At 46.7% G+C, this 15,573-nt stretch overlaps 1 protein-coding gene across 1 annotated transcript in view; it reads right to left on the bottom strand.

The window, feature by feature from the left end:
• LOC124780123 (Down syndrome cell adhesion molecule-like protein Dscam2) overlaps positions 1 to 15,573 on the bottom strand; it is a 372,570-nt gene that overhangs the window by 293,770 nt on the left and 63,227 nt on the right. The window contains exon 3 of the mRNA XM_047253757.1: positions 11,743 to 11,974. Coding sequence (XP_047109713.1) covers positions 11,743 to 11,974 — 232 coding nt within the window. The remainder of the gene's footprint in view (positions 1 to 11,742; positions 11,975 to 15,573) is intronic.

Raw genomic sequence — 15,573 nt, 5'->3', positions numbered from 1 at the left:
TAGCCGGCCGCGTCATGTTAAACACATTCGTCAGCCGCGTGTGCAAAATGATAGAGTTGTCTTACCCTAAGTGTGTTCTTGCTCATCCTCGTGAACGTTGCCCGTTAAGAAACGCGGTTTGTCACTTTTGTCAAAGGAAAGGACTCATCCAGACTGTTTGCGTAAACGCAAGAACAATTCTAGTGCTGCCCAGCCCATGGATATTCATGTTCTTCAAAGCCAGCCCGCCCAGAAGGTCGCGTTTAAAGACTCTTCCACGGTTCGTGTGGGTAATACACTTGTTCGCAATAAGCCACCCACCCAGCCCTCTGCTATGCGACCCAAGCGTAATTCAAACGCTGTAAAAAGTAATGTACAGACTGCAAGTGAAGCGGGAGTTGTTGTTCCACCCGCCCAACCCACGAGTTGTCGTAAGCAGCGAACACGCGCTACACGCGCTGATTTTGTGTCTTCCGCCTCCACTGCACCGATCCAGAGACAGTGTAATAAACTATTTGTGAAGCTACGCATCCAGGATAAGACCTTCAATTTTCAATTAGACACTGGTGCGTCTGTGACTCTCATAAATAGTGCTACGTATGCGGCTATCGGCCGCCCTCAACTTTCAGCGGCAAAACATTCTTTGGCTACTTATAGTGGAGAACAAATTCCTGTGTTAGGTGTATGTAGCGTGCCAGCCACATTCCGTGGCAATACAAAAACAGTTTCATTCACAGTGCTCCGCGCTACAGACAGTGTAAACATTTTCGGATTGGACTGTTTTGACTTGTTTGGCCTGTCTATCCAAGACAATGTGTTGCAATTTAATTCTGTTGTTGTTCCTCAAGACAGCATAACCGATTTGTGTAAACAATACAGTGACATATTTAAAGACGAACTAGGTTGTGCTGCGAACTTTGCCGCTCATATTACGTTAAAAGATAATGCTCAGCCTCGATTTTTTCGTGCTCGTCCAGTGCCTCACGCCCTCCGGGCACCTGTAGCAGATGAACTTCGTCGTTGGCAAAACAACGGTGTTATTCAAGCCGTTTCAGCGAGCCAGTGGGCTTCTCCCTTAGTTATTATAAAGAAACCATCTGGCAAGTTACGTTTGTGTGCTGATTTTAAGTCGACAGTTAATCCTCAGACTGTCGTTGATTCTTTTCCTTTGCCTAGACCAGACGAGCTGATGGATAAGTTAGGGGAAGCTCGCTTCTTTTCCAAAATTGATCTCCGTGAAGCATATTTGCAATTGCCCCTCGACGAGCAATCACAACAGTATTTTGTCATAAACACGTCGTTGGGGTTGTTCCGTTTTCTGCGTTTGCCTTTTGGTTGTGCGTCAGCTCCAGCTGTTTTTCAGCGTTTTTTGCCACAACTTCTGGCTAATGTGCCATCGTGTTGCAACTATTTAGACGATATTGTTGTGTCCGGTCGGACGCCTGCTGAACATTTCCGTAATTTGGAGTGTTTGTTTACAGTGTTGTCTCAGGCAGGCCTACGTTGCAACATCGATAAATGTTCATTTTTCCTTACGGAGATGGAATATCTGGGACATGTTATTAATGCTCAAGGCATTCATCCCTCCCAGTCACATTTAGCAGCTATTCGTGATTTGCCCGCCCCTCGTAATCTGCATGAATTGCAAGCAGTTCTTGGCAAATTGACATATTATATTAGGTTTATCCCTAATGCATCACAGATTGCTGCACCGTTGCATCGTCTCCGCCGTAAGAATGTTCCGTTTGTGTGGTCAGCTGATTGCCAATCAGCCTTTCAGCAGCTTAAAGAGGCTTTATTGAATGATCGTTGTCTGGTCCATTACGACCCTAACAAGCCTCTGGTGTTAGCTTGTGATGCCTCTTCTTTCGGCCTCGGTGCTGTGTTGTCTCACCGAGTCGGTAACACCGAACGTCCTATTGCGTTCGCATCTAAATTGCTAAACAAAGCTCAGTGTAATTATCGCCAATTGGACAAGGAAGCGTTGGCTATTGTGTTCGGTGTCACAAAATTCCATCACTACCTCTATGGTAGCCCATTCTATTTAGTAACAGATCACAAGCCCCTGACGTCACTGTTTCATCCGTCTAAACCAGTTCCTCAGCGGACAGCTCAGAGACTACAACGTTGGGCTCTTTTGTTATCACAATACCAGTATGAGATACTGTATCGCCCTACAGCTCAGCATGCAAACGCTGACGCGCTTTCTAGATTGCCGATTGCTGCGGATGATGTCTTCGATTCCTCTGACGACTCTTGCCATCAGATTGACGCCGATGAGCATCAATCCCTCCGGGATTTTCCGATTGATTATCGTCAGGTGGCACGTGAGACAGCTACGGATCCTCATCTGAGTTTACTATTACGTTTTGTTCAACGTGGTTGGCCGTCCAAGGCAAAGGACATATCGGATCCTGTGGTTCGTCGCTATTATCCGCAACGTCATCTGTTGTCTGTTTCGCACGGAGTTTTGCTGTTACGCACCGAGAATGACCAGCTTCGTGTAGTGGTTCCCCAAGTGCTCCAATCCAAGGTCCTCGACTTGTTGCATCAAGGTCATTGGGGAGTGGTCCGCACCAAGCAGCTTGCCCGCCGTCATTGTACATGGATCGGCATTGATAAGCAGATTACGCAGATGTCTACAGATTGTTCGACGTGTGCCGAACATCAAGCTGCTCCGCCTCAACGCTATTTTGAGTGGGCACGCCCTGCCGGTCCCTGGCAGCGAGTACATATTGATTTCGCTGGTCCATATTGGCATTCTCGTTGGCTCATCGTGATAGATGCATTTAGTAATTTTCCGTTTGTTGTGCCCATGCAGTCTACAACGTCTGCACAAACTATACAGGCGTTGACTTCAATTTTTTGTATTGAGGGTCTTCTAGAAGTTTTAGTGTCTGACAATGGTCCACAATTTACCTCTGCTGAATTTGAAAGTTTTTGTTCTGCCAACGGCATTCGTCATGTTCTTACTCCGCCGTTCCACCCTCAATCGAATGGTGCAGCGGAACGTTTTGTACGCACATTCAAGGATCATATGGACCGCCTTCGTGCTACGCACTCTCGTCAGCAGGCCCTCATCACGTTCCTGTCGTCGTACCGGACCACGCCACGCGACGGCCCTTCCCCTGCGGAGCTTCTCCACGGCCGTCGTCATCGCACCCTACTGCTGTTGTTGCATCCCCCGGATCGACCCGCCGCTTCTGAGCATCGCACGCGTTTTCAGCGCAACGACGCCGTTTTTTTCAGAGTTTATCACGGTCGCCGTCGTTGGGAACGTGGTACCGTGATAAGTGTCCAGGGTCGCGGTTTTTATACTGTTCAAGGTGCTACTGGGGTGCACAGGAGGCATCAGAACCAGTTGCGCCGCGCTGGCCGCCCGGATTCTGCCGCTCGTTCTTTGTCCACAGATTTGGTCCGCGGCGGGTTCCAGCCGCGCCTTCCGACTTCGCTGCCGCCCCCAGGGCAGCAGCAGCAGCCGTCGCCGCTACCACGCCGACAGCCCGTCCCGTTGATGCCTCCCGCGCAGCTTCATCCGGGAGCGCCCCAGGTGGTCGCTCCGGCGCCTGCGGTCCCTCTTCAGTCGCCACCGCCTTCGGAGCTGATGGACGTCGACCCCTCAGCCGGGCCGCCTTCCCAAGCGGTGGCTGTGCAGCCTGTCCTGCAGCCGCTTTCCTTGGGCACCCCCAAGGAGTCTGACACCGCAGCGCCTTGTCCGGCGCCCACTCAGCAGCCGTCGACGCAGCGTCAGGAGACGCTGCCTCTCTTCGTGGGTCCCGACGCCCCGTCGCGTCCAGTACCAGAAGCTGCGCCCGTGGTCACAGGCGTGCACCCTGACCTCGGTTTTCAGTCAGTGTTTCCCGAGGCCCCGCGCAGCCAAAGCTGGGGTGCGGACCGGGGACTGCCACCGACAACAGTCTCCGCCCCGGTCTCTTCTGCTACGCCTGCGGCCAGACCCCTCCCCCGCCGTCGACGCTCGCCACGTCATTATTCAATGCCACCCGAGCCCGCTGCCAAAAGGTTGGCAGCATCAAAGTCCGGACGCCGTCCGCATAAGCAGCGCCAGCGAGACAGGAAATCGCCGCAAGTCTGCGCGCGCCACCGCTGGCTTCTGGTTTCTTAAGCTCTGGAGTCGCGAGCGCTAGGACAGTTCTGTATTCGCCGCTCAGTTGTATACTCGCCACCGAATTGTGTACTTGCTAGTCTGTTGTGTGTTCATCGCAGCAGAGTTGTTGTTTGTCGTCCGCCGACGCTGACCTAGCCGCTCCGACTCGAACTAGACAGATTTCTGTAGACACGGAGTTCACTACTGTGTTTCTGTATCTTCGTTAATAAAGATAAGTACCGACTTTTATTTAATCAGAGTGTTCGGGTTTTCATCTTCTGTTCACTGTTCCAGCGGACCGGTCGGCCCGCTATTAAAAGTGTGGCGGTGACTTCGTAAGCCGTTTCTACAGCGAATTGTTTGTCGCTACGTCAGTGGGGAGTCTAGTGCGTCTCATGGTACACCCCAGGTGTTAAATGCTTCACGCACGGTCCCTGCTGTCGAGACATCTTCGCAGGTACCGGGCGCGGTTGGGCCACCCTCTCCTCAAGGGGAGTGGCGGGTTCAGCGGCGTTTGCGTCGCACGATGTGGAGGGTCAATGTGAAGGCTGGCCGTGTGGCATCGCCCGCTCTGCCTGTGAGTGGACATGTGGCTGCTCCTTCAGCAAGGTCCGAGCAGGCTCACGGGGGGGAGGGGTTTATTAGTTATTGGGAGCTCCAGTGTTAGGCAGGTGATGGAGCCCCTTAGGGAAATAGCGGAAAGGTCGGGGAAGAAGGCCAGTGTTCACTCTGTCTGCTTGCCGGGGGGTCTCATCTGAGATGTGGAGGAGACTCTGCCGGCGGCGATAGAGAGCACTGGGTGCACCCGACTGCAAATTGTTGTTGCTCATGTCGGCACCAATGACTCCTGCCGTCTGTGTTCAGAGGCGGTTGGCGGAGTTGTTGAAGGCGGAAAGCCTCGCTCGCGGGGTCGAATCTGAGCTAACTATTTGTAGTATCGTTCCCAGAACCGATCGCAGTCCTCTGGTTTGGAGCCGAGTGGAAGGCTTAAACCAGAGGCTCAGACGATTCTGCGGAGATCTGGGGTGCAAAATTTCTCGACCTCCGCTATCGGGTGGAGAAATGTAGGGTCCCACTGAATAGGTCAGGCGTGCACTACACGCAGGAAGCGGCTACAAGAGTAGCGGAGTACGTGTGCACTGCACATGTGGGTTTTTTAAGTTAGAGAATTCCCTCCCTAGGCCCGACATGACGCTTCCTGAGACGCGACAAGGTAGTAGTAGGTAAAACGCAACAGGGAATAACAATATTAATATGGTAATAGTAAACTGCAGGAGCGTCTATAGAAAGGTCCCAGAACTGCTCTCATTAATAAACGGTCACAATGGCCACATAGTTCTAGGGACATAAAGTTGGCTGAAACCATATGCAAACAGTAATGAAATTTTAAACTCAGATTGGAAAGTATACCCCAGAGACAGGCTGGACTGTGAAGGGGGAGGCGTGTTATTAGCGATACAAAGTGTAATAATATCGAAGGAAACTGACGGAAATCGTAAATGTGAAATAATTTGGGCAAAGGTCACGGTTAAAGCAGGCTCAAACATAGTAATTGGATGTCTCCATAGGCCCCCTGGCTCAGCAGCTGTTGTGGCAGAGCACCTGAAGGAAAATTTGGAAAATATTTCGAGTAGATTTCCCGACCATGTTACAGTTCTGGGTGGAGATTTTAATTTGCCAGATATAGACTGGGAGACTGAAACTTTTATATCGGGTGGCAGGAACAAAGAATCTAGTGAACTTTTTTTTGTTTTTTTGTTTTTTTGCTTTATCTGAAAACTACCTTGAGCAGTTAAACAAAGAACTGACTCGTGGCGATAACATATTAGACCTTCTGGTGACAAACAGACCCGAACTATTTGAAACAGTTAACGCAGAACAGGGAATCAGCGATCATAAAGCGATTACTGCGTCGACGATTTCAGCCATAAATAGAAATATTAAAAAAGGGTAGGAAGATTTTTCTGTTTAGCAAAAGTGACAAAAATCAGATTTCAGAGTACTTGTTGGCTCAACACAAAAGTTTTATCTCAAGTACAGATAGTGTTGAGGATCAGTGGACAAAGTTCAAAACCATCGTACAATATGCATTACGCGAGTATGTGCCAAGCAAGATCGTAAGAGATGGAACAACAACCGAGTTAGAAAACTGCTACGGAAGCAAAGGGAACTTCACAGCAAACATAAACATAGCCAAAGTCTTGCAGACAAACAAAAATTACACGAAGCGAAATGTATTGTGCGGAGGGCTATGCGAGAGGCATTCAATGAATTCGAAAGTAAAGTTATATGTACTGACTTGGCAGAAAATCCTAAGAAATTTTGGTCTTATGTGAAAGCGGTAGGTGGATCAAAACGAAGTGTTCAGACACTCTGTTACCAAAATGGTACTGAAACAGAGGATGACAGACTAAAGGCCAAAATACTAAATGTCTTTTTCCAAAGCTGTTTCACGGAGGAAGACTGCACTGTAGTTCCTTCTCTAGATTGTCGCAGAGATGACAAAATGGTAGATATCGAAATAGATGACAGAGGGATAGAAAAACAATTAAAATCGCTCAAAAGAGGAAAGGCCGCTGGACCTGATGGGATACCAGTTCGATTTTACACTGAGTACGCGTAGGAACTTGCCCCCCTTCCTTCAGCGGTGTACCGTAGGTCTTTAGAAGAGCGTAGCGTTCCAAAAGATTGGAAAAGGGCACTGGTCATCCCCGTTTTCAAGAACGGACGTCGAACAGATGTGCAGAACTATAGACCTATATCTCTTACGTCGATCAGTTGTAGAATTTTGGAACACGTATTATGTTCGAGTATAATGACTTTTCTGGAGACTAGAAATCTACTCTGCAGGAATCAGCATGGGTTTCGAAGAAGACTATCGTGTGAAACCTAGCTCGCGCTATTCGCCCACGAGACTCAGAGGGCCATGGACACGGGTTCCCAGGTAGCTGCCGTGTTTCTTGACTTCCGCAAGGCGTTCGATACAGTTATCCACAGTCGTTTAATGAACAAAGTAAGAGCATATGGACTATCAGACCAATTGTGTGATTGGATTGAGGAGTTACTAGATAACAGAACGCAGCATGTCATTCTCAATGGAGAGAAGTCTTCCGACGTAAGAGTGATTTCAGGTGTGCCGCAGGGGAGTGTCGTAGGACCGTTACTATTCAAAATATACATAAATGACCTTGTGGATAACATCGGAAGTTTACTGAGGCTTTTTTGCGGATGATGCTGTAGTATATCGAGAGGTTGTAACAATTGAAAATATTACTGAAATGCAGGAAGATCTGCAACGAATTGACGCATGGCGCAGGGAATGGCAGATGAATCTCAATGTAGACAAGTGTAATGTGCTGCGAATACATAGAAAGAAAGATCCTTTATCATTTAGCTACAACATAGCAGGTCAACAACTGGAAGCAATTTCATAAATTATCTGGGAGTAGGCATTAGAAGTGATTTAAAATGGAATGATCATATAAAGTTGATCGTCGGTAAAGCAGATGCCAGACTGAGATTCATTGGAAGAATCCTAAGGAAATGCAATCCGAAAACAAAGGAAGTAGGTTACAGTACACTTGTTCGCCCACTGCTTGAATACTGCTCACCGGTGTGGGATCCATACCAGATGGGGTCGATAGAAGAGATAGAGAAGATCCAACGGAGAGCAGCGCGCTTCGTTACAGGATCATTTAGTAATCGCGAAATCGTTACGGAGAAGATAGATAAACTCCAGTGGAAGAATCTGCAAGAGAGACGCTCAGTAGCTCGGTACGGGCTTTTGTTGAAGTTTCGAGAACATACCTTCACCGAGGAGTCAAGCAGTATATTGCTCCGCCCTACGTATATCCCGCGAAGAGATCATGAGGATAAAATCAGAGAGATTAGAGCCCACACAGAGGCATACCAACAATCTTTCTTTCCACTAACAATACGAGACTGGAATAGAAAGGAGAACCAATAGAGGTACTCAAAGTACCCTCCGCCACACACTGTAATGTCGCTTGCGGAGTATGGATGTAGATGTAGATGTAGATGTAGACTTAGAACTGACCTCTTGTCTATGTGTTGGTCTATTTCAAGACAGGACGCCGACGGTCGCCTGAAGAGCTTCTGTGGGAGTGTCTTGCCACTTCCGTCTCATTGGTGTGGCCCGCTACACATCGACAGCAAGGAGTATCTGTGTTTGTCGATAACAGGCGCCAGCGCTACGACTATCGACTACACCACAAACAGTGTGGGACGTCACTGGAGACAGGAATGGCATCAGATAGTGTTTTTGGACGAATCCAGGTTCTGTTTGATCGAAAATGATGGCCGCATTTTGGTTCGTCACAAACAGGGGGAGTAGCATCATAATGATGCATTCGCGCAAGACATACAGGCCAACTCTAGGTTTTACGGTGTGGGGTGATATGCTATCGGGTACAACCACAGATCACATTTGGTAAGTGTCCAGGGCACTGTGAGCAGTGTTACTTACATGAATGACTTCTTGCGACACAGCCATACACTTTATGCACATTTTTCAGGAAGACAATGCGCGAGCAAATGTTGCAGCACGAACACGTGCATTCTTGATGTCCTCGGATGTCAGCATGCCGGATCACCAGACTTGTCGCCAATCGAAAATGTGTGGGTAATGGTGAAAGAATGGGTGCAGCTTTGTGAACCAATGGCAATCGCCACAGATGATCTTCGTTACCAGTTTAAAGCAGTATGGATTGGTGTACCACAGGATGGCATTCGCGCCTTACACTGGTCGATGACATCACGCATGGAACAAATTATCAGGACCCTTGGCGGACCTGTGCTTACTAGGCCACAGGACACATGCTGAACCGAGATGACGGAAGTGCTAATTATCTCGGCAGGACATACAGGTGTACATGTCTTTTGAATATGAACGTGGTATTTCCAATCGTTCAAGATGTTCTTTTTTTTTCTAAACATGAGTGACTTTTACATCCCACAATCTTATTGTTGTTGTTGTGGTCTTAAGTCCTGAGACTGGTTTGATGCAGCTCTCCATGCTACTCTATCCTGTGCAAGCTTCTTCATCTCTCAGTACCAACTGCAACCTACATCCTTCTGAATCTGCTTAGTGTATTAATCTCTTGGTCTCCCTCTACGATTTTTACCCTCCACGCTGCCCTCCAATACTAAACTGCTGATCCCTCGATGTCTCAGAACATGTCCTACCAACCGATCCCTTCTTCTAGTCAAATTCTGCCACAAACTCCTCTTCTCCCCAATCCTATTCAATACTTCATTAGTTATGTGATCTACCCATCTAATCTTCAGCATTCTTCTGTAGCACCACATTTCAAAAGCTTCTATTCTCTTCTTGTCCAAACTTTTTATCGTCCATGTTTCACTTCCATACATGGCTACACTCCATACAAATATTTTCAGAAATGACTTCCTGACACTTAAATCTATACTCCATGTTAACAAAATTCTCTTCTTCAGAAACGCTTTCCTTGCCATTGCCAGTCTACATTTTATATCCTCTCTACTTCGACCATCATCAGTTATTTTGCTCCCCAAATAGCAAAATTCCTTTACTACTTTAAGTGTCTCATTTCCTAATCTAATTGCCTCAGCATCACCCAACTTAATTCGACTACATTCCATTATCCTCGTTTTGCTTTTGTTGATGTTCATCTTATACCCTCCTTTCAAGACACTATCCATTCCATTCAACTGCTCTTCCAAGTCCTTTGCTGTCTCTGACAGAATTACAATGTCATCAGCGAACCTCAAAGTTTTTATTTCTTCTCCACGGATTTTAATACCTACTCCGAATTTTTCTTTTGTTTCCTTTACTGTTTGCTCAATATACAGATTGAATAACATCGGGGAGAGGCTACAACTCTGTCTCACTCCCTTCCCAACCACTGCTTCCCTTTCACGCCCCTCGACTCTTATAACTGCCATCTGGTTTCTGTACAAATTGTAAATAGCCTTTCGCTCCCTGTATTTTACCCCTGCCACCTTTAGAATTTGAAAGAGAGTATTCCAGTCAATATTGTCAAAAGCTTTCTCTAAGTCTACAAATGCTAGAAACGTAGGTTTGCCTTTCCTTAATCTAGCTTCTAAGATAAGTCGTAGGGTCAGTATTGCCTCACGTGTCCCAACATTTCTAAGGAATCCAAACTGATCTTCCCCAAGGTCGGCTTCTACTAGTTTTTCAATTCGTCTGTAAAGAATCCGCGTTTGTATTTTGCAGCCGTGACTTATTAAACTGATAGTTCGGTAATTTTCACATCTATCAACACCTGTTTTCTTTGGGATTGGAATTACTATATTCTTCTTGAAGTCTGAGGGTCTTTCGCCTGTCTCATACGTCTTGCTGACCAGATGGTAGAGTTGTGTTAGGGCTGGCTCTCCCAAGGCTGTTAGTAGTTCTACAATCTTATTAAGAAACAAAATTCAAATACGATTTTTGAGTTAGAAAGCTGCTGTGTACTCTTTCCTTATACACATGAGGTGGCGTCAGTCTTATCTACTTTGTGCTGCAGTGCTGAAATTCTATCTTTCGCGTACCCAAGCAAGGAGAACTTTTCAGGCCAGTTTCATAACTGTCGGCTGCATGCAATCAAGGTTTTGCAATTTTAATTGCCAGTGGTTTGGAGGATGCCACTGTGTGGAAATAAGTAACGACCCGACCGTAAACCGGAAAATAAAGTCGAAGTCTTGTGGGCGTGGTGTTACTGATGTGCTGTATCATACTGGGCTCGCATGTTCCACGCGCTACAGACGTATAACTTGGGTTGCCTACTCAGCAGGCGTCAAGCTGCGAGATTCTGTACGGCTAAAGCGGTCTTGCCTACGACGGAGACACCTTTGCCTGCTTTTTATCGCCTATCAAGTGGGCGGAAATCGAGCGTTGTCCCGCATCACTCCGCCCGTCGGGTATTTATGTTAGTTGTCCGGCATAAGGACAGTCGAAGGAGTCAATTGGCAAGACTGCTTCTGGATCCGGCGCCAGCCTTATAGTTGTACAGCGAGCGCTAGTAGAAAACAGCGAAGTCTTGGACTACAACCGCTCGTCCACCTGATCATCGTTTTCGGATTAGTATTAGAATTTCTTGGAGGTTTCTACCAACTGTATTCAGAGTGATACTTGTGAAGTACTGTCCTGACGTCGGACGTATGATACGCAATTGATGCCGTAAAGAAAAGTGTGAGCATTCATGCTGAACAATGCCTCAGCAGTTGCGTTGGTCACAGTCACCTTGATGGAACCGATTTAATCAGTTTTACGCGTGTCAAGTATTGTAGTACGCTGAGGCTCAGCAAACCTCATTGCAACCCTGCAACAGAGCAATAAGTATGGTAAAGGCTAAATGAACTGGAATGGTCAGTTTCTCTTAGAATCGCTGGGAAAGGAATATGTAGCTAACAAAAATTTGGACGAAAGGTCAGGACGTCAGAGAATAACTTCCACGGTGTTACAGTGAGCTACAGGAGTCTAAAACTGCAGACGAAGACAGATATTACGATTACGCAGTGAGTGAGGACATAGAAAATTGGTATTTATCTGAGATGAGTTTCGCACAGCCGAGGTGAGCGACGTGTTTTCAGAACGTTGATGAGGAAAGTCTTGAAAATCTGGGTGAAGGCCAGAGTAAGATGGTTTGACTACTGACCTCCGAGCCGCAGCTCTGCCCCGGCCTGCGCGCTGTCGTCGTCCCCCCTGGCGACGCACTGGTAGACGCCGCGGTGGGGGCGCGTCGCAGCGGCCACGTGCAGAACCAGCGGCGACAAAAGGCGAGCGCGGCCGGCGGCCAGCGGCTCCGCGTTGTGCAGCCACTCCACGCCGGCCAGGGGGGAGCCCGACACCGAGCAGTTGAACGTCGCCGGCTCGCCGGAGTTCACCACCTGCCGGAACAGACGGAACTCCTTCAGCAGCTGCGCTAAGCACACCGTACAAGTAGAGCTTGTTCAAATGGTTCTAAGCACAATGCGACTTACAGCTCTCCCCAATACTCTGTTCTGTACAAGACTTTTAATATCTGCCTAAGTACTGCAGCGTACAACCATTTGAACCGGATTACTGTATTTATAGATAGGTTTTTTCCTCGCCACAGTTCAATCCATTACCAAACTGACTACACTTTCATGCCTCAGGATATTTCCTACCAGCTGATCGCTTCTTTTAGTCAAGTTCTGCCTTAAATTTCTTTTCTCGCCCCAATTCGATTCAGAATCTCCTCATTAGCTATTCGATCTGTCCATCTAATCTTCATTTCAAAAGCTTCTTTCTTGTCTGAACTGCTTAGCGTCTACGTTTGACCTCTGTACAAGACTATGCTCCAGACAGATACCTTGGAAAGTGCATCATAACTAGACTTGTTAAACTACGGTAGGCTACCGTAGTAGACTATCGGTCGTTACCTCATAATGATCGCTTTCCTTACGTATGCGATCAGTGTCTTACTAGAGTCCCCTAAAAACCGGAAGCGGTAAATGGTCTAGAAACTGAGTGAGGGTATATTAAGGGCAGCGCTGCTGAACAACCACCCACAAACAAGAAAACCACATTTGTTAGCCTGCCTTTCCTAGGGAAGATTTCTCACCAAATTGCCAACCTCTTCCAGACATGCAACATAAAAATGTGTTTCTTCACCACCAACAAAATACAAAATAAAATCATACACAGCACCAAAACCACTATACAACAGTATCAAAAGTCAGGTGCGTACAAGCTCATTTGCAACTCATGTCCAAGCTTCTACATTGGACAAAATGGTAAAAGCTTCACAAGAAGGTTTAAAGAACACATAGATGCACTCCGTCTAAACAACCTGAAAAAGTCCAGCTTTGCCTCACATCTTGCCCAACACAATCATTCTGCAAACAACATAGAACAGAATCTCCGAATACTACATTTTGCCAACAAAGGCACAATTCTTGACCTTCTTGAAGAAATTGAAATATTTATCTACACAAGTACAGCACCTGACTACCTACTCAATGATCAAACTGAACTGAGAAACAAATTTTTCCTTCAGAACTTTGAAGATCTACTAGTACACTTTAACTTTGAAGATACACTAGTACACTTTACTGTCAGCTGCTGGGCGATGTGGAGTGAGTGCTGGTTAAGTGTAAGGATACCGCAGTCTATATCCCTGCCAGTGAACTACCTAGCAGCAAGCGCTAGCTAGCGAGGATTCGCTTCTAGAGCTTTCTGCGGTGTTCCGCTTTCTCCGGCGGGAAGGGCATTGTCTTGTCGCGACGACAATGCAAGTTAGCAGCTAGCGCGCGAGGGCTGTACTGGGATAGACTCGGTCGAGTGGACATGAACTGAAAGAGCCGTGAGTCAGCAGTACGCGAAGTTGGACTGTAAAGTGTTTAATACCACACTGAGGGAAATATTCCGTGGGAATAGGGATGCTGAATCGTCCGTTACTTTTCTTTTTTTGTTTTGAGAGAATGAACTTTAAAATTTGTTAGAACCTTAAAAGTGAATGCGTGCGCTATAGTTAGGCGGGTTTTCCATGTTTTAAAGATGAATAAATTAAGTCAAAGGACGTTATCTTTTATTCCAGAGGAACCTAACCACCTCTTATGACTGATTTCGTTACTGGTATCAGCGATTTGAGAAATTTCGATGTTACCTGTCTACTTCCGTTCTGGTATCGCGATACACGCTAAATGACCTCAATTACTTCTCAGTACGGTTGCTGTTAATACCGTGGCCCAACTTACAACTAGTTTTTCGTTGTTGTGGTTATTTATAACTGGAGGTGAACAAGGTTCCTAAGTTACGATCACTGATACCAGTAACGAACTTTGGCGTTTATTCATATGTTAGCAGCAACACAGAGCATAATGCATGCACAAATTCCAGTACCCATTCATTCAATATGTCACTGATCATCATTTTTCCATTTCACACTCATGAGGATATTAATTGCCATTTACGACTTCTTCTAAGAGACTACGCTACATTCGACACTGGATCTACAATCCGGACGCAAACAGCGTCTAACACCGTTATCTCACAATTCGTCATTGTTATTTAAAGGTTACTTTTATTCACAGCTTCATTCACCAGAGTGGCGGATGCTCATAATCGATTGTCTCGAATATCACTCTCACTAGACACGAAAATAAAAAACACGATGTGCGAGTTTATTGAAGCCTTACAAAATAAATCCATTGCTCTGAAATGAAATGCATGGATTCTCTAGAGTTCAGCTCGTGATGTGTCTGGGCAAGGAGGTGTACGGGCGTGGGGGGAGGTGGGGGGGAGGGCGGGGGAAGGGTGGCCGTGCGGTTCTAGGCGCTTCAGTCTGGAACCGTGAGACCGCTACGGTCGCAGGTTAGAATCCTGCCTCGGGCATGGATGTGTGTGATGTCCTGAGGTTAGTTAGGTTTAAGTAGTTCTAAGTTCTAGGGGACTTATGACCTCAGATGTTAAGTCCCATAGTGCTCAGAGCCATTTGAACCTTTTCTTTTTTTTTTTTTTTTTTTTTTTTTTTTTTTTTTTTTTTTTTTTTTTTTTTTTTTTGGAGGGGGGAAGTGGAGGGACAGGTTGTGTGTTGAAAGGCCTGGTCCTATGGCATAGACAGAGAAAGCAACACATTGGGGCAGAACGCGATGGGTGAGCCTTATGCGAGGAGCTTTGTGTACAGACTGGGCGTCAGCCTTCACATACTGCTGCAGTAATACATCATATAAGGTCGCCAGGAATGAATAATATTTTACGGAAGACTAGCCTGGCCATCGTCAAAGAAAGGATACGACATACAAGGTACGAACTGGATACCAATGCACGCAGTTGATGTAACTGGCATCTCTTTTTATCTGCAGTCCTCTCATCTCTCGGCTGGCAGTGGGTCGATATGTCGACGGCATATCATCAAAGAGCTCGTAATAGCAATATAACGGCGAAACAGACAAAGAAATTTGACAGACTTGCAAACACGCAAACATCGGTGTCATCTCACGGAATGGTATGCACTGTCATAAACATGTACAACAACCTGGACGCAGGAGCTATCTAGGCTCTTAATAAAGAATTGAATTTTGCTCTCACGGAGAGCACTGTACCTCTTGCGGTTTATATTAATGGAGCGGAACAGGCGGTGCTGCATCTCTCACAAGAGACGCCGACGATGTAAGGGTTACCAGCAGTAGCATTTTAGCCTCAGCCAAGCCGCCAAAATCTAACGTCAGCAGAGCAGAGCTAGAGGGGCTTCGTGCATTGCGGAAAGACGAAGATATTCTGGTACTGCCTGCTGACAAGAGAAACGCCACGGTTGTTCGTAATACCACTGAATATCACAGCAAAATGGTATCGTCGTTGGAAGGTAGCCCGTACATTCCTAAAACGGGACCCATCTCTGACATACAATAGAAAAACTGTGGAGCTCCTGAAGATTTATGGTCTACAGGTGTAAGGTGTCAGGCAAATCCAACACCTTCCATGAAAACCCTGACATGATAAGCAAATCCAGTAGTATTTCACA

This window comes from Schistocerca piceifrons, chromosome 1 (genome assembly GCF_021461385.2).
Source record: "Schistocerca piceifrons isolate TAMUIC-IGC-003096 chromosome 1, iqSchPice1.1, whole genome shotgun sequence".
Taxonomy (NCBI): Eukaryota; Metazoa; Arthropoda; class Insecta; order Orthoptera; family Acrididae; genus Schistocerca; species Schistocerca piceifrons.
This window is presented reverse-complemented; position numbering and strand designations above follow the sequence as displayed.